At 36.6% G+C, this 19,629-nt stretch overlaps 1 protein-coding gene across 1 annotated transcript in view; it reads right to left on the reverse strand.

The window, feature by feature from the left end:
• The window catches only part of LOC134532274 (adenylate cyclase type 6), a 183,370-nt gene that overhangs the window by 126,162 nt on the left and 37,579 nt on the right, over positions 1-19,629 (reverse strand). Inside the window, exons 5-7 of the mRNA XM_063368693.1 lie at positions 18,980-19,193; positions 17,627-17,913; positions 9,505-9,639 (exon numbers count right to left, since the gene is read on the reverse strand). Of these exons, the coding sequence (XP_063224763.1) occupies positions 9,505-9,639; positions 17,627-17,913; positions 18,980-19,193 (636 nt within the window). The remainder of the gene's footprint in view (positions 1-9,504; positions 9,640-17,626; positions 17,914-18,979; positions 19,194-19,629) is intronic.

Below are 19,629 nucleotides of genomic sequence, written 5' to 3' on the forward strand. Positions count from 1 at the left end.
TTGAATGCATTTTTTATTTTAGGTTTTAAAATTAAATGAATTTATTTTTTGAAATGACTTAGAAATTAACAGGAAAAGGTTGTTTTAATGCTAGTATTAATTGAGAACATTAAATCAAGTAATAGTTATATTCATCCAGTTTTGAATTAACCGTAGGCCTAGTTTTTGTTGTAAAATTTATTAATGTTTAGTATATACTTTAAAAATCAATAACATTTTTTATTTCCTTAGACCTGGAAATCTCAGGTTTATAGTGTTTTGGGAATACCAAATGGTTTGTGCGGCTCTTCTCAGCATTTGATACTACAAACCATATTAAAGCTGCCATAGTGCGCAATATACGATAATTTAAAATAAACATACATAAAAAATATGGCGAGTACTTTTATTCTGTCTATTCAAAGTAAATTGTTCAAAATAACGTCAGCGTTTTAAATTTTATCAGGCTTTATGAATAAGTGTTTTTAATTACATAATCTATACTGTTACTAATAAAAATATTTAAGTTTATTGTTATTATGAACATAAGGCATGTGTTTATTTGTAAGAAGTAAAGTTGAAAATTGCTGGACAGATATCAAAAATAATTTGACTGTTATAAATCTGCACTTTATACATGGACATAGGCTATTTTGTGTTATTAAAAAATATATGGTTCCATAACATAGCAATTTTTATTTGTAACTAACACCGGATGGAATTGATCAAATTGACTGACTGCATCATTGTATAGCGCTGATTAAACCGTTAACAGATATAATAAAACAACCATGTTGTTGAGTTCACGTGTATATATATATATCACAAAAGAAAAATAATTTTCTTATAACATATTTTTGCAATTATATTTGATACTATTATATCGACACAGTAATTTTAAAGGTAATTTGAATCTGAATGCTAGATACGAAAAATTAAAAGTTGAAACTCGAAATTACATATCAGTATTGTATGGTGATTCCAGAAAGAAAACTTGCTATGTTAAAAATCTTGATCTACCTTAAACTATCTAGCTGAATAATGTAATGTATGATCCAGGTAAAATATCGTTATTTTAAAATTTTATTCGTTTATGATACCGCTAGCGCAATCTTTTTAAGAATTATTTTAGAAGCACACGGGAGCGTGGCCAACAAGGGAGGGGGCGGGGGGGGGGGGGGGGGGGGGGAATGAAACTTCACAAATAGAGAGGTACGAATGTACAAGGACATGTGCAAATATGTGAGGGAGCAAGTATGCCAGAAAGAAAGTACGCGGGGGAGCAAGAATGCGCATGCACAAATATGCGAGTGTGAGTCTGCAAGTATATAAGTTTACAAAAGCGGAAGTATGCAAGTGCATAAATATGCAAGTGTGCAATAATACACCGTAAAAGTGTTGTTTTTTTGTACTCTTTGCAAAGAAAATCTTTCGAAAACTCAGTTGCCAGCGATATCACTTGTAAAACTGCAAAGGCAGAGCTTTGTAAAATTGCAAATGGCACAAAGCTCTGGCATGCAAATTTACAAGTGGTGTCGTTGGCAACTGAGTTTTCAAGGACTGTCTTTGTAAAAGTACCAAAAAATATTTTTACAGTATACAAACATGCCATAGAGCTTACCACAGAGGGGATGCTCTCTCTCTATCTCTATCTCTATCTCTCTCCATCTCTCTCTCTCTATCTCTCTCTCTCTCTCTCTCCACCATCGGGCTCTTACTCCAGAGCGTAATTTGCAACCAATTTCCAGAGTTATGAAGCAGCTTGAACTATTTTAATTTAGGATGTTCTTATAGGTCTGATTATTGACCGCAAAAAAAAAATACTACAAGCCGAGATGACGAAATACTTGCGCGCTGTTGAAGGCACCAACCAGCTTCAGTGCAGAGTCGAGTATGATGCAATAACCAGTCTTCGCGAAATAAGGCAGTGCAGCCACCCGTGGCGAAGAATGAGACATCGATCTTAGGTTCGTGTCTCAGTGTGTGAGCACGTGCTTGCACTGTGAATTTACTTGTAAATTTGTACATTTATATAAAAAACATCTGTATCACTACAAAATTGTTTAGGCAGTAACACTGGGTTCGGATTATTATGCTTTGTGCTGTCCCAGGTTCTTCAATAGTTAACCTTTTCCGGAATAGTTTATCAGTATAAACTGCGCATATTAAAACAAAATAAAGTCAAATTGTTAAATATTCAGTTAATTTTACAATGGTATAAAAATTATGCTTGAATGTAACATAGATTGAAATATAAAATTATGCGCCAATTTTCGACAGAATACTCAGTATTACCTCGAAAACCGTATTCCATATATGCAAAAATAACCATAGCCATTTGTTGTACAAAGTTACAATATCTTTCTTGCTATCTGATATCTCAGCATAATTAGCTTGTACACAGAAAAAAAGCACTTTTAAAAAAGATTCCTTTGTAAACTAGTTACCAAGAAATAGTTTGTAATACTACACTATAATATTGTACATTTGTACAAAACATTAATACAGTTATGCTTGAATAAGCACATATAGTACGTTTTAGGAAATGCTTTCGTCGGAATTACGAAAATTGGTGCATATCTTTGAATTAAATTTATATTTTATGCAAGCATGTATTTTTTAAAACATATAAAATCTTCTCGGTTATTCAAACATGGCACTTATATTTTGTTTTATTATGCTTATAAATGTTTGCAGTTAATACCAAAAAGCTTTTCAGGGAAGAGTTTACAAAAATTTAAATGATGTAGGTACTGGGACAACACAAAGCATAAATACCTGGGAAAGAACCAAATATGGTGTTACTGCGAACACCTTTTTTTTTTGTAACGATATGCGTAAATGTAAAAATTTAAAATATTTGTAATTTTACATTATTATTTCAGTTACATTTACAAACAAATTTTACAGTGTAACAAGATCGAAAGGAAAAGCCTTAGAACTTGAAACGAGATTGAATCCGACCCGCTAGTCTCCACAAGTCCAGCTTGCTACGGCGAGACTCAATCAAGCTTGGAGCTTTGAATCAAGTTCGACATGGCAAGCTTTAACAGCATGCGGGTTTTTAATGTGCGAAGTATGTTTGACTGTGACGCTTAGTCAGACAATAAAAAAAAAAAAGTTCCTTACCCCCATCCCCTTAAAATTACGTTATGTAATGTTTACAAGGCTCGACAATGTTTTGTAAAATGATTAAAACTGATAGCATTTGAGAAACTGCCCTCTGAGCGTTACACTTCCCTTACGCTCTGATGACGTACCTTTACTAACCTTACCGACTGGAAAAAAAAAGTTCCACTTCACAAATGCTGAGTAGTCATACACGTACGATAACAACTTCAATACAAAAAAACACTTTTAGAGAGTTTTGTGTACTGTTAAACAAAATTGTTTGTATTCTGGAGTCATCGGCGGCCGTTATCATGTGGCGAGGGGTCGTGTGTGATATTACGACATTCGGCGTGACATAACTTCATTAGCACTGAGTCGGAAACCACCTAATGGACGTATACCCAATCTTTACTTTTCTTTGTATTTCGAACATAACAACGCACAAAAAATACTGAAAAATACATGCTGATTAGTTGGTCAAGTTTAAAGCAAAAGAAAAAAAATTGCGTATAAAAATTTACGTTTTTTCCATTACACAGTTCGTTTCAGTTCAACTACAGGAGTAATTTAACTTATTTTTTATTTGTTTGGCAGCTTGCGAACATCTTCCCGGTATAAATGTGTTCTTAGATCAGTAAAACACATGATTGTGAGACTTTTTTTTTGTCTGGGAAGCCAGACGAATTCTGTAATGACGAGCAATATGACTAAAACCCATGTGACAAATTGACATATAAGGCGTTTTAAGATTTAAAATCTAGTTTTAATATTTTGTGTAAAAACGAGGCCTGGTAACCAGTTTCACGCGGCCAGATAAGAAATATGTATGTAGATATTATCATAGGGAATATATTAGGGGAAATTCATTAAATTAACCTTATGAATTCCACCTACAGCTACACGGGCCGCAATAGCCATAGAAATAGGGTGTATCGTATTATATTAACATTTTCAATAAAAAATTAGTTTGAATTTTAGTACAGTTAAAATTTCACAACCACGTTAATTTATAACATTTTACTCAGCATAAAGCTTGCAGATCGCTTTACGCTACAATATATATATATATATATATATATATATATATATATATATATATATATATATAGTAACAATTAACGAATTTATGAAATATATAGACCCAGTTGTATTCAAGTTTACTTCTTATAATAAAAAAAACAACACAGCATAATCTTCCTTATAAAATAAATTAAAAATATCTTACTATCGATAGTAAAAGTAACGTGATTGTTCTGTAACAATCCTGTTGTACCAACACTTTTATATAATTTTGTGTTTATTTTTGTTTTTAAGTATTTTAACGTAAATAGGTTAGAATTTTTTAAAGATAAAACATAGATTATGTCCATCTGGTATTTTTTTACCACTTAAATTAATTTTGAAATCGGTCTTGTAGTTGAAGAGTTTACTTCATACAAACAAAAAAACTCACATTCTCTCTTTTTAATATTAGTAAATATAAGGGGAAAAAAATGATTGACTAAAACTTATCAATTTGAAACGTCGCCTATTGTTTTTTTTTTATACACCACTGCCGTATCAAATATATCCCAGCTACCCTCCGTTCCGTATTCCTGTTCGCCTTCCCCGGACGCTGTGATTGGCGGAAGCCAGGCAGCGACAGCCGGTGGAAAGTGACAAGGGAGACAACGCCTCGCAACTCTCGCAGGAGCTGTCACTGCACGTCACGACCGCGAGGTATGGCTTCGACGCGGTGTAACTACGTTTCCCCGGCTCTCTGCGAGTTCCACGGGGAGCCCGTTTCCGGCTTTCAAACACACGCCCCTCTCGCAACAGGCGCATCGAGACCCGCGGGCAGGGTCTCCACAAGGAAAAAATATTTCGTACCAACTTAGGAGAGAAAAAAGTACTAGATTAGAAAAAAAAAGTACTAAATTATAATTTGTTATGGTTTTTAACAATTTAGGAAGTTATTATGACATTGCAATGCTCAAACTTAAATATCACACCACACACACATACATTCCATAGTTTTTTAAAAAATAATTACGCTTAGTAATAAAACATATTGGAGTTACAATAATATTATTATATTAAAGAAAAATGTACTAGATCTGTACTAAACCACTAATAAAGTTATAAAAGTACTAGATCTAGTACGAAAGTACTAACTGTGGAGACCCTGCCTGCGGGCGGAAGTGAAACATCAGTTAGGACAGGCATAGGCAGGGTGGCAAACCCCAAGAAGACTAACAACAAACCAAACATTGCGTCCGTCGACATGCGCAAATATTCTGGTCTGTTATTCCAGCTTGGATTTAAACATATAAATCAAACTAATCCAGCACCACGCACTAAAAATTATGCTTTCTAAGATTCCTAAGTTTTTGATTTCTAGAAACGTAAACCTTTTTACAGCTATTTTAATTATTTACATCATATATTTAGTTCACTCATTAAAAAAAGTAAAGCCTTTTTGTTCGTTATTTAATATGCGAATGATTCTGAATCTAAACAATCAAACAATTACCGAAATAATTAGGATTTTTTTAAAATCTTAGTGTAATTAAATTCAAGTAAAGAAATTATATTTTATAACAGATATCTTTCAGAATGTCATATTTTTATGTCGTTATAACACGAGGCAATAAAAATACCCAAAAAGGAGATGTAACTACAATTGTAAACAAGAAAATTAATTTGACATAATGAATTTCATGTTAAAGATTTTAACGGTAATTAACCGCCAAATAATACCTCAGCTTCATTAAATGTTAATAAAAAGCATCGCTGAAAACGGCGTATATTATTAATTTAAAAGGGAAACGCTTAGCATCCATGAATAATATAAAAGCGTTTTTGATGAACGAGCTTAACTTACAGTTTTGCTTGATTTACTTTCAAACATTATAAATAATTAATTTGTTGAAGATGAAAAAATAGACAATGAATTTCGTAGGGAACTAAATAATAACTTTTTATCTCAGGACTAGCAGCCTATATTGAGGAATACATGATGAATGGTGGTTGTTTTTTAGAGTACATATTATGTTTTGATATAGCATTTCACGAATTCATGGGATAAGATTGCTTTCCCCAACGTATTCTCACTGCAGTTTTAATTTGAAACCTTCCCATCACCGCAAGAGTAAATTAAAATCTTAACATTTTGGAAAATGTTTTCACGAGGCAAGCCATCATGAACATCAGAAAGCCTTATTTGAAACACACGTGGAAGATTCTTTTCTGATGAAAGTTTCGTAGCTGCTGAAGTATGCAAAAATCATCACGAAAATGCGTAGCTCGTCCGGCCAGAAACCTTCGCGTGGCAGCTTCAGGTTTTGGAAAGCAGCCATCCGCTGCCGACATTAAGTAACTTGGAGCAGCCGTGAATTCGCTGAGTTTCTCATTACTCTCAAAGGCGTGCGCGAACTGTGGGAGCGCAGAACAGATGGAATTTAATATTCCATTTTCCCACCAGAGTGCAGCATATTATATCGTGTAGTGGTGTTCCCTTTCAAAGAAGTAAAACGAACCTGAAACAGTGAATCTAATTAAATATATATATATATATATTTTTTAGGAACGACAGCATGGGAAAATAAGTGGGGATTTTTCTCTTCCCGGTGGTTAAATCTAGTATTGAAGAATTGATTTATTGAACTCATATATAAATAAGGACAAACAATTTGGAGGCTGTTTCTTAAAACACCGCAGCACCGTCTGTGATTGGCTGAGTTTCTTTCAGGCATAATATGTCTACTGTCAGCACACCAATTACAGTCAATTTCGCACGTAAGAAAACGCGCCCTGAATGGGCCCGTTGCAGATGGACGCCAATTGCAAGGAAGAAACGACCTGTCGCTTGGAATAACTTATTGTAGTCTAATGAACGTTCATGTATTATTTTTCACGAATGATACCTGTCCCTATCCACAGATATCTCTGAAAATCGAGTTACATTTTAGCAAAAGGATAGAACTCTCAATAGTTTTTTTATCTTCTATGTCGTCGACAGTCTTCCAGACTAGTAATTTCCTTTACTAATCAGGCTGCTCACTCTTCATATATATATATATATATATATATATATATATAAGTTAAATTTCGAGCTGGCTACGAGAGTGTTCCGGGATCTCTTATCGACAACTTTTAATACAGTAATTAATACTCTGACTAAGAGAGCCTCCGTTCTAAATATTAAATATCTGTACTGGGAGACGATAGATGCTGGTACCGGGCAACTGGATCAACCCGAGCATTTACTATGCAGACTCATCCAATGCGGCCAGACTCTCTTACAAAAATGGCGGCCTGCAACATCCAGTCTCAGCTCGGATGTGAATGGTTCGATATGAATCATTTTCTAGAACACCTTGCCTTCAGTTGTTAGTCACAAATGAAAAAGGCGTGACGAAACGTAAAAGTCAATAAGTATTAAACTCTTTGTGCAGTCCAATTATATATATATATATATATATATATATATATATAAATATAAAGAGTATTCATTACAGGTCTAGCTCAGACTGCGGTTGGCTTATTTTAACGGTTCCTGTCATCTATAAACGCGATGGACAGAAAAGAGAGTGGTATCCAGCATTCGATGCTAAGACATGAATCAAAAATTAACTTTCATGTTTAACTGTGCGCATGCCTACAACATACATATATTACAAACGCATGCAATGTGTTCGAATCCGCATGTCAGCATGTGTGTAGCAATATCAAATGGTAAGAATGAATTCAGTAACTGTTGAAGGATGCACACTGTAAACAGATTTCTTTTGTCAATAAAGGCCGGTGCTCGAGGACTTGAAGAGAAATGAGTACACAGTGCTTGTTTATTACTTATTAGACTCATTATATCGCACTTTACTGCAGTTTAAACGATCATCGTGCTTAAATGTATTGTCTTGTGAAGTGCTATCTAATATGTGTAATAAAAAAAAATTAACTTCCGGCACAGCCTACAAGCGTAGGTAGATTTCGAAGTACCTATTTTTTTGGTAAACATTTTGGAAACTTCTATAAACTTTTGGAATATTTTAAAAACTTAATGTAGCCGAAATAACATCCTATATGTTTGTCAATATTAAAAAAGATCGATTAAACATTTTCTCATATTACTTTCAGCGAAAATATTTTGAATGTTTTTTCAACTTAATGCATCCAGCATTGAATGTCTTAACGAATTTTATAATATGCGTAGTAAGGTAGTAATTCAATTATTTTTGATCTTCAAAAACTATTTTTCATCCCTTGCACTAATACATGTTGGTGTAAAATGTTTTGGAAACAGGTTAAGGAAATATTAAGATCGTTATGAATAAATTCAGAAGATTTTGATGATAAAAAAAGTTTAATTTTTTTAAATTCCAACCCCTCTTTTACGGTAATAGTTCGTTTAATCAAACTTTGTTCCAGCCAAAGGTTTTAGAAAAAGGTGCAGGCGTTTTAAAATAAATTATGTATAGAAATTAAAGTAAAAATGAAAAAAGTTATGACATTTTCTTTTTCTACCCTTGTTATTTCCACCCCTTGCAGAATTGGTTTGTATTTTCAAAAACTGTTTCAGACAATAGTTTTAGGTAAAAATTATCAAATTTACAAACAACTTGAATGGATTTGATAGTGAACCTACAAAGGAAGTTACGATTTTTTTTTAACTCTACCCCTCATTTTTTCAACACCTTACAGCAATAGTTTGTCTATTAAAAAATTGTTTCAGACAAAAGTTTTAGATATAAATTATGATTAATACACAATCTGTACGAATTCGATGTTATGCCTTCGAAGGGAGTTATGATTTTTTTTTGTCCACCAATCCTTGTTTATTCTACCACTTGCAGTAATGGTTGACGCTTTATTAGTCTCGTAGTTATTAGCGATTCAAATCTGACGGTGTTTTGTCACACAAGAAAGTTCCACCGACTGTCACTGTAACGAGCGAACAGACGTTTTCACGTCGGAAAGTAGAGATGGCTAAGTGGCTATAACTTCTGGCTCGTGAACAAACAGTACCAGGGTAAAAAAATTGTTGAGTTGGTGATTTCTCTTTTTTCTTTTGGTTTCCTGCGGGGAATTTCCTTATTAGGTTCATAGCTCAGTGTAGTTTCCGTCTCTTTGTACACCATGCCGCGGAAGGTGATGGTGAACTGTTGCAGAATCACCCTGCGACGACAACCACAGGCGCTCCGTGGCCTCAGAAATGAGGATTATTTCTCATCATCAATTGGTCAACGATAAGATGAGGGGACCAGGAGGGAGTGGGGGGGGGGAGGTTTGCGACCGCTAGGGCCGATCCTGCCGGAAAAGCGACGTCAAAGGACGGGAGGAAGGGCAGAGAGGGGGCAGGACGACCACGTCGGCGCGCGTTGAGCCGTCGTCGCCGCGTCACTAATTATTCACAGCTGCGCCACGCCTAGTCACGAGGGCGGCGGTCTCGCCGCCGCCGCCGCCGCCGCCGCCGCCGCCGCCAAAGAGGCCGTCCGACGCGGACCGCCTCCCATCTTCCGCCCGCAAGCCCGTGGTTGGCCCGCCGCCAGACCCGGAGAACACGCGTGTCTGCTCGCAGATGGTGCATGAGCTTTTGTTTGGATGTTAAAGTCTGGTTCACGATCGAGCACAGCAGAGTCCATACGATCCCGCCACGCTGGGGACTTTGCAAGCGCCGAATCACTGAAAATTCCGGATCATCTCCCCACTATTCCTAATATGTTGGATGGATTTTGGCAGCAAATATCGTTCTGCAGGAACATTGTGCCGAACTGCGAAACGCACTAGAAAATAACGAAGCCTGCCGATCACTTACGAACTTATAGTGCGAACTGTAAAAAACGTTTTCGCGACCTCAGCTAAACATTGTAGATTTCTGGCATACGTTCGCTCTCTTGGGTTAAGCGCCCAGACAACGGGCATTCCGGACTATCGGAAGTCTACGGCACTCTTAAAAACGAACGGTAAGAGTTAGTCCTGTCCTTAACATATGACTCTGTGTGTTCGAGTATAATGATTTATGCTTGTGCTGCGTATGGAAGTACCGAAATATTTTATTCTGAAAATTGAAGCAGTGATTCATTTCCAGATGTGGTTGTGAAAGGGGGACTTGAAAAAATGTTAAGAGTATTAAAATGTCTACCACTTGGCGATACATCACACTTTGTTTATGCTGTATGAATATGGCATAACTGAAACGTTTTGGGTTTAAAGGCAATGCTAGTGGTTACTGCTGGTGATTACGCATGGTTTAAATTTCTTTCAGAATCATTCATTTAATTTTATTTAGCCATTTAAAATCATACAAATTGTGAAATTTAAAAGGGTAGGTAAAACTATTTTTTTTTCTGAAAGAAATTAAACTTATCACATATTAGCCAATAACATTATATTCAAAACTTAAAAGTTCCCGTTTTATAGTTTTATTGTAAAATCGTTCCCTGAATAGCTTTCCAGTATTACCTGCGCTATTTAATAAGCACAGTAAAACAAAATAAAGTCAAAGTGTTGAACATCCAATTATCTTTTCTATGGTTTAAAAAAAATGCACGAATGAAACACCAATTAAAATAAAAAATTCCACATTCAGTTTTGTAAAAAAATATATTCAGCATTATCTAAAAAAAAAAAAATAATGTACAATTACGAACAATTTCTTGGCAATTGTTTTCCAAAGGTATCTTTTGTAAAAACACACAACATTTTTGTTTCTGTGTGCTCTCTCTTTCCATTGCACGATATCTGCTTTAAGCGGTGTCCATTTTTTGGCGTGCTCTGTTGCCGTATGTAGCTACACCACAAAGCACAAAAATATTACACATACAAAATTCTTTTTGTATTTCATCATATTCATCATATGATAATAATCGACTTTTACATCTAAGAACACGAATTTGATTTCAATTGTTTTTTCAAACAAAGTTTTATAGCACCTAAGATTTTAAATATTGACTATGTTTGACCATAGCACAAAATAATTTATTGGAATGCCTTGTTTTTAATAGTGACCGACTGCTACAAATATCGCAGTATCTCTTGTGAAGTAATATTGGTGTTAAGCATTGAATATACATTATTTCTTTAATAATGACTGCAACTGTAATAATACTGTTAATATACACAAATTACGGTAGTAAATAAATCAACACACAGAAAATTAAAAATATTATTAACGCATAAATTAATAAACGATGGTAAACGAAATGCAACGTTTAATGTAAACAAGCTGGGTAGGATAAATATGGCAACAGTGCGCGCTATTTATTCACTCTGTTCTCCACACTAAGAGTGAGGCAGAAAATACCCGCCGTATCCTTTCGAGCAGGCAATGTGCACGGTCCTATAAACATTGAAGCAGTGAAACGATAACACTGGTCACATAGATGTCATCTTTCCCTGAATTCAGCTTTACTGAGCTATTCACTAGCCTTTGGTGACAGTTAAAACTTTAATATATATATATGTGTATATATATATGTATATATATATGTATATATATATATGTATATATATATATATATATATATATATGTGTGTGTGTGTGTGTGTGTGTGTGTGTGTGTCATTGAGTCTTTGAGTACTCGTCAGTGATGTGTAAACATCTAACCTCGGTAACGAGCAAACTCGCGTGTTCTCACGTTGTTCATGTTGCAAACAAACTTATAAAACAAAATTCGGACAGAAATTTAAAGCAGAATTATTTAATTAATGCCGAGTGTGATAAACTGGTAATTAAAATGTTCGCTGTTCAAATACCAGAATTTCTGGATGCGAATCACACACATACTTTCTGCGCCAGCCGCTAGAATTCGCTGCCTGAATCGTAAACGTTGCTTGCCACCATCAAACGCAGATAGCAATTAGCAGCGCGAAACAACCGAAAATTTTAAAGTATTAGAAGCAGCTCCGATAATACCCAAGATTTGGACTTGATTTTCAACAAGTAATTTTATTAGAAAACTGCCCATCTTGTTAAAATTCACTAAGCCGTTATAACCATAAATTTTACGCACACGTTAGAAGTTATAATTCCATGGAATTACTAGAATATTTACCTGAAACCTTTTAAAACACACATTTTAACCCTAAGCGTACTTTTGTATATTTTTTTTACTTAAACAAACCTTAACATTTTTCACCTGATTAAAAATTATATTAATATATTATTAAAACATAAAAAAGAAAGATTTTCCAGTGACGAGATTTGAACTACGCCCCTTGAGGTTACCAAGTGCGCGCTCTACCCTCTGCCTACGCCTATTGGGAATAATTTTTTTGGAGGATATGTATAATAATCATTGTAGTGCCAGATTTCTTAGGTATTGTCAACTTGTGACAATTACCTATTTAATATATTTTAGTTTAAAAATACATTCCAGGCTAGTTTTACTATCATAAATTTTTATTTGCACACCAATACGTTTAGTACGTCCCTTAATGTTTACGAAAGAAACTCCATACGAGTTTATTTTGCTACACGTGCGTCGCCATCTTTGTGACACATTTTCATTCATCGACTTCCGTTCCATTTTCACAAAATTACTCCTATATTAATACCAAGTTTCAACTAAATTTTTTTCGTATATGCCCCTCAAATTTAATATGTTTTAAACAATACGTTAGGGATGAATATAGAAAGACTGAATAATATCAAAAAATATCTTCACTAGTTTACCTACATAATAATATTTAAGAAGTGTATTTCAAAGTCACGTGAGCACCACATTAAAATTATTGCTTATTTATGTGGTTTTATGTGGTTAGAAATATTTTTATAGATAAAAAAAATTTCTACTATAATACATAGTCTATGTACATATAAAATAGTATAACTTTAATATTGAAAGGAATTTTAAAATCCATCCAGTAATTTTCAAGTTTACTTCTTGCAAAAAAAACTAACACACACCCTCTCCTTATATTATTAGAATGCATAGATTATTATTACCCTCTCGTTTTTTTTTTTTTTTTTTTAGGTAAATAGGATTCTGTCATTATTTTCCGAGCTCTGTTCGCGGTTTCGAATTCAATGTAATGTTTTTGTTTTTTTTGCATATTGAACATATTATTTTTTCTTACCCACTGCGGGCCAGTTCTATTGGTGGTTGGTACGTCAAACGCAGATAAGCTCCTTTTTATTTGATATTTTTGTGGCCGCACGCGTCTAAACGTAACGAGTAATGAGACACAGTCCTGTCCAAACGAGCGCAAAGAACAAAGGTGAAACAAAAAACACACGCGCCACTCATTTACCGCTTGTCCCAGCAATCACGGTCATAGAACAAGGAGAGAGATAGATATAGAAGTGTAACTCTTACAGTTAAAACTGAAACCATGTTTTGAGCGACATGTGACGCTATCTGTTGGGTTGGCCCATAACTACTAGTAAAAAAAAAGAAAAAAAAGAAAATATGGCGGGAGGTAAAAATCAAAAATATTAGCTTTATTAAGATAATTTAACTATTTGACGACTAATTGCTTAGTAGAAGAGATTGAAACTGTGGAAAAAAAACTTAATACTGTTTTTTTAATAAAAAATGCACGTTTTGTATAAATAAGTATGAAATGCAGTATTTCTGGTATGCCACACAACAAAATATGCGGCTACCAAAATAAAGTAAATTAATTTTCACTGTTGTTGTTTTTTTTTATAAAAGCTTATTCGCTTCTCACAATCAATGTAGCTATGTTAGTAATATATTACAAGGATTACTAACGTGTGGGCGGGCCCAAAAATATTTTAAAAACTAGGTCTTAGTCTCGGCAATTAAAAATTTTACCCCAGAAATACGAACGTTGGCTTTTGCTGTTTTTCCCACTCACACTAGTTGCTGCGAGCAGGCGAAGAAAAGTATTAGAAACCCAGACTTTATCACGATTACACTTAAAAAAACATCAAAACAATACTTTTTTCTTTAAAAAAATTATTATTAATGAATACAACAAAAATATAGAAGGCTCTAAGCGCGACACGAGATAGTGTTGTAGACACTTCGCCAAACGGGTGGCACCATTTTGTGCGGCGAGTAGGACAATCACCAATTAAAAAAAAAAAAGTGGGTAGGCTGTGTTATGACACGGCCGAAAGCTGATTTTTTAACGTGAATACATCGTACCAGGCCGCGGCTGATTAGTAGGGGCAGGCATTTTTCGTGAATAAATCTGAACGCCTCTTAGACTGCAACTAGGTTTACCCGCACCAGCGGTTTCTTCCTTGTGATTGGCGGCCGTCTGCGAGAGAAGTCGTTACCTTATTTGACCGGGCCACTCAGGACGCATTTGCTTCCGAAATGAAATGCTGTGATTGGTAGAGACCGGAAAAATTCGCGAATTCATTTCGCGATAGGCTAAAATACAAATAGTTATAACTCAGTGCTGCCTCTGTTATTGGCTCACAACTCACTTGGATGACTCTGGGCCAATGAGAAACACCCTACCAAAGCTTTATCGAATCACAGGCTGCTGCGTTGGGACGTCTCACAAGACAGCAGCCAATGAGTGGATGGCATCCTAGTGTACGTAGGACTATGGAGTTCATCCTGGAGGTCATTGAACCCGCGAATTTTTCGGGTCCCTAGTGATTGGTGTTGTAGCAATCGACGTGGACCTGAAATAAACTCACCCGACCACGAAACACAGATGATGCTACAGTGTTTTAACTTTCAGCTAGTCGCAGAAACCTTTACAAATATGCGTGCCCCTACTGATCAGCTGCTCTCACACTAGGCCGGGTGACGTCCGCCATCTTAGCTTTATTCTCCTTTCCAAAGAGTCTGGTCCGTTCGGCTCCGGAGAGTGGCGACTTTTTGGAATCTTCACAAGCAGTTCTTTCTTCTAGCCGTAGTTTGCATTTCCAATAGTTTAAATTCGTCACATGCCTCGACATTGGAAATTGTTTGCACTATTCTTCGTAATTTCGAGTCACAGATATTATATAGTACATTTTTTGTAAAAGTGGTTTATATTTTTCACTATTTTATGCACAACGTTAATTTTAATTGGTTAAAATTGATAAAAGCGTATGTCCATTATTTGCTTTTAAAGTAGGCTAGATGATTCACTTAAACGGAACGTTCGAAAAACGTACCTATTACTGTATACAAAAGAAAACTGTTTATAATAACACATGCTTAAACAATTACTATATATATACACATATATACACACACACAACTCGAATATACTAAGCCCGGTTTAAATTTTATAACGTTTCAAAATCTATCTTATTTTCGTTTAAAGCCACTTTCCAAACTGGCATCTCGAATTATAAAACGTATTCTGTCGGTGAAAAAGTTCTTAAAATAGCAAAAATGTGGCTCGATTCCTGAATGTGTAAGGAGCTATATCTAGGTCGCTTTCGTGCGGAACACAAAGGGAAAGGTTACTGATATTACGATTCTCCAGATGGAAAAAAAAATGACCACACGCAGACATATTCACCGGTTTGGAAAAAAAAGGAAGGGGTGGAAGGGTGGTGGGAGGAGATGGCAGCGACAAAGAAACGACACGGAAAACTGCAAAACGGAATGTAAAAGAGGCTGTCCGCGTAACAAGAGAATAGAGCGCTGTGAAAAAAAAAATAAACAGACGTCAAAATAGCCTAGTTAAAAGAGGAAGAAGAAAGAAAAAAAACCTTTATGGTCTCTGTAGCATTTCTACAGCGCTTTGGGAGTTGCGTTTTGGTTTCCGAGCTGCCGTCGCGTCGGAAAGAAGAGCGACAAAAAGATATGCCGCTCCGCATTCGCGCGACGAAAGTTCGCCCCACCATGTTGGTAATGGAACTGACGAAAAAAAAAATGTTGAAGAGAGAAAGTAGGTTGTTCCTTGGAGTTAAATGCCCCCTGGCTAAATGTAGGCTCTCTGAAAGTTTCTGAATTATCTCATCACATGACGCAGCAAAAAAAAAAGAAGCGGTTTCGTGTTTTGTTCCCTCACAGCTAAAAACTACGAATTAAAAGCTAAATATAAAGCAAGAAGAAGTGTAAAGATGTTAAATTGCTACTCAAATTGGTTATGGGTACTTTTAATAACATCTTCTCTTTATTCAGAAATTCTTTCATCTGTTATACCAAGCAAGGAAATGACACAACACTCCCCGTTACTCTTTCAGAACAGAAATATCATATTTAGTTTGTGCGTTGTAAACCAACAACCAACCTTTAGTTACATAAATTGTTCCTAATAAAATTTTAAATCAAGCATGATATAAACTGGCCATTTGTAAAGTTGGAATATTTTCAGTACATAAATATTAACTGTCGTCTCGAATGGTGTCACACAACTCTACATGAAATATGTATATCTTTATAACTGGGCAGAAAGTATTTATATTTTCACTACGTGGAAAATAAATGTTTGATATAAATAATATTGTTACGGTAAACTGTTAAATACTTATTTGTTTAGACGGTGCAGGGTATAGGAATTGGCTTCAAACTTCAGAACCTCCATTATTAACGTGCACTATAAATCGCTATGAACGGAATATGTTTTCATAACGATAAGTGAAGTCATAGATGATAATCTGTGCTTATAACAAGCGAGTCATACCATAGTTTGGGATTAAATCCCAACCCTCACTAAGTAAACGTCACGGCTATCCGAAAAAAAAAATCACAACCCTCGAATTTTTTCAGCTACCATTAGTTACATTGGTGTACCTAACGCTGGAAGTCGCCATCCTCGAAGTTCATCTTTCCGTGAAAAGGCAAATCGTGATTTTATCCTGTCATTGTTTTTAAAGGGAATTTTGAGTTCTCTTGCACGAGTTGAACATAGTTAATATTTTGTGGTTTAGCTTATTATTTTTATTAAATTCCTCTAGCATTTAATGATTTGTCCAATCATTGTTAGTAGAAGTATATGATGATGCCTACCGCAGGAGGTGAAATCTTGAAAATATTTCTCAACAATAACTGAAGATCGATAATCATAGCCTCTAAAACTGACTTTCTTTTCATTGGTAATAGAAGTAAACGGTGGTAAATATAATTTATTTTTATCGAGATAGTTAATGAACTACAGTAACAACCCTCTAATACAAAGCTTATTATATCATTGTTAGTAGAAGTAAACTGTGGTAACTAGTTCAGGAATTCACCATCATATATATATATATATATATATATATATATATATATATGCCCCCCCCCCCCTCCGCGATAGCTAATGAAATAAGTTACAACCCTAATACTGGCTTGGTATATGATTGTTAGTAGAAGTAAACGGTGGCACCTAACGCAGGCAGTCTACATCCTGTATTTATATAATTTATGTTATAAATACAGTTACAATTTCTAACCTTGGCTCATTACATTAATGTTAGTAGAAGTAAACGGTGGCACCTAACACAGGCAGTCTACATCCTGTAGTTATATTGTTTTAGTAATATATAATAAACTACAGTTACTGGCTCATTACGTGAATGTTAGTAGAAGTAAACGATGACACCTACCGCAGGCAGTCTACATCCTGTAGTTTTATTATTTTTGTCATATATAACAAACTATAGTTGCTGGCTCAGTCGACGAATGTTAGTAGAAGTAAACGGCGGTACCTGGCGCAGCAGGTCACCGTCCTGGAAGTTGAGGTAGGCGGCGAGGCCGAGGTGCGCCGCCGCCAGCGCCGCGCCGCCCCCGGCCGCCTCCTGCAGCCGCACGGGCAGCAGCGCGTACGTGAGGTAGGTGAAGAAGACCGCCGCCCAGGCGCCCGAGGTGGGCGCGCGCCGCTCCGCCGCCGACGCCAGGGTCAGCTGCAGCGCGAGGAAGGTGGCCAGCACCACGTACGACACCCCCAGCAGGTAGAGCTCGTTCAAGGCCGGCTTGGCCAGCACCACCATCAGCCCTGAGGACAAGCCCCCGTCTTTCGCACTCACCCTCCGTGGCAGACAGATGCTTGTCTTTTCTGCTCATGAGTAGGGACCGGAAAAATTCGCGGGTTCAATGACCTGTAGGATGAACTCCATAAATCTACGTACACTTGGTCAAATGCCACCCACTCATTGGCTGTTGTCTTGTGAGACGTCCCAACCTAGCAACCTGTGATTCGATAAAGCTTTGGTCGGGTGTTTCTCATTGGCCCAGATTCATCCAGGTGAGTTGTGAACCAATAGCAGAGGCAGCACTGAGGTATAACGATTTGCATTTTAGCCTATCGCGAAATGAATTCGCGAAATTTTCCGGTCTCTACTCATGAGGCACCCATCAGAACTGTCCACATCACAAGTGCTCTTTCTAGATGGTTACAATGGGTCAATGTTAAGTATTTAATTTTTATGCAAAAAGTGCTAGTAGTAGTGTTAATTATTTATAACACTAACTGCACTTTAATCATGGACGAACAAAGAAATTTTGTATTTGCAAATTGCCAAAAACCCTATTAGTCCAGTCAAATAAATGGTGGTTTTCCCCATGACAAAATCACGTTCCGTTCAAAGTTTAACTGTCGAAGTCCCTGACCGTTGGATTGGTCGTGATGCTAGAGATAATAGAGCCATTTTTTTTCGCTGGCCTCCACGTTCATCTGACACAACGCCATTCGAATTTTTATTCCTCCCGGGCTTTATAAAAGATATATATCGTCTACGTTCCTCAGCTACCTAAAGATTTATAAGAGTTGAAACACAAAACTCAAGACGTTAATCAAAGTGTAGGAATAATTGGTGGACTTAAGGTTGGATGTGTGCCGTGTAAATAAAGGTGCACGTATTGAACATTTGTGTGAGAAATTAGGTTAGATTACCTTGAATAGTCTAAATTAAGCTGTTATGGTGTGTAATTGAAACTGAGAAATTCTTCGATGGACAACCTGTATTTGGTAAAATTATAGAATTGAGATCCATCCACGTTGCCGTGAGATTGTAAGGGGCTGTGGGAGGGGGATGGGGAGAGGGGGAGAGGGGGTGACTCACCGCCGTAGACGAGGATGCAGCAGGTGAGGGTGAGGCCCATGGCCGCCGCCTCCGGAGGAACGCCGCTGCGCAGGGGGTCCTGAGAGCCGGCGCCGAACACCGAGGCTATCTGCAGCAGCCCCAGCACCGAGCAGAGAGCCAGCAGCAAGCCCAGCAGGTGGGTCATGTTGCTCTGGTTCATGCGCAGGAAGTACCTCTGGTACAGCATCTCCACCTGCCGCGCAACACACACAAGCCTCATTTCGCAACGTCCTATACAGCTTTAAATAACAGTTTGGGTGGGAATTTGTTTGCGGTCATTAGAGACCTGCAAAATTCGCGGTATTCATTGACCTCTAGGATAGACTCCACAGCAGTGGCGAAGCCAAGATTTGTGTACGGGGGGTGTTAAGAAGCATGCCCCCCCCCCCCCCGCCGTATTAAAGCGGGGGGCCGAAAAGTTTTCGGTTCTTAAATTTAAATATTGTAATGGTAAAAAATTTATTAATTTTAATATGAAATTTGTTTTAGTGATGAATAAGAAATTAATTAAAGATTTGGTGCTAAGGGAGGGGGGGTTTGAACCCCTAACCCCCCCCCCCCTTCTGGATACGCCCTTGCTCCACAGTCCTTTAAATACTCGTGGAAATGAACACCTGTTCATTGGTTAC

Source organism: Bacillus rossius, chromosome 5, assembly GCF_032445375.1.
Source record: "Bacillus rossius redtenbacheri isolate Brsri chromosome 5, Brsri_v3, whole genome shotgun sequence".
Taxonomy (NCBI): domain Eukaryota; kingdom Metazoa; phylum Arthropoda; class Insecta; order Phasmatodea; family Bacillidae; genus Bacillus; species Bacillus rossius.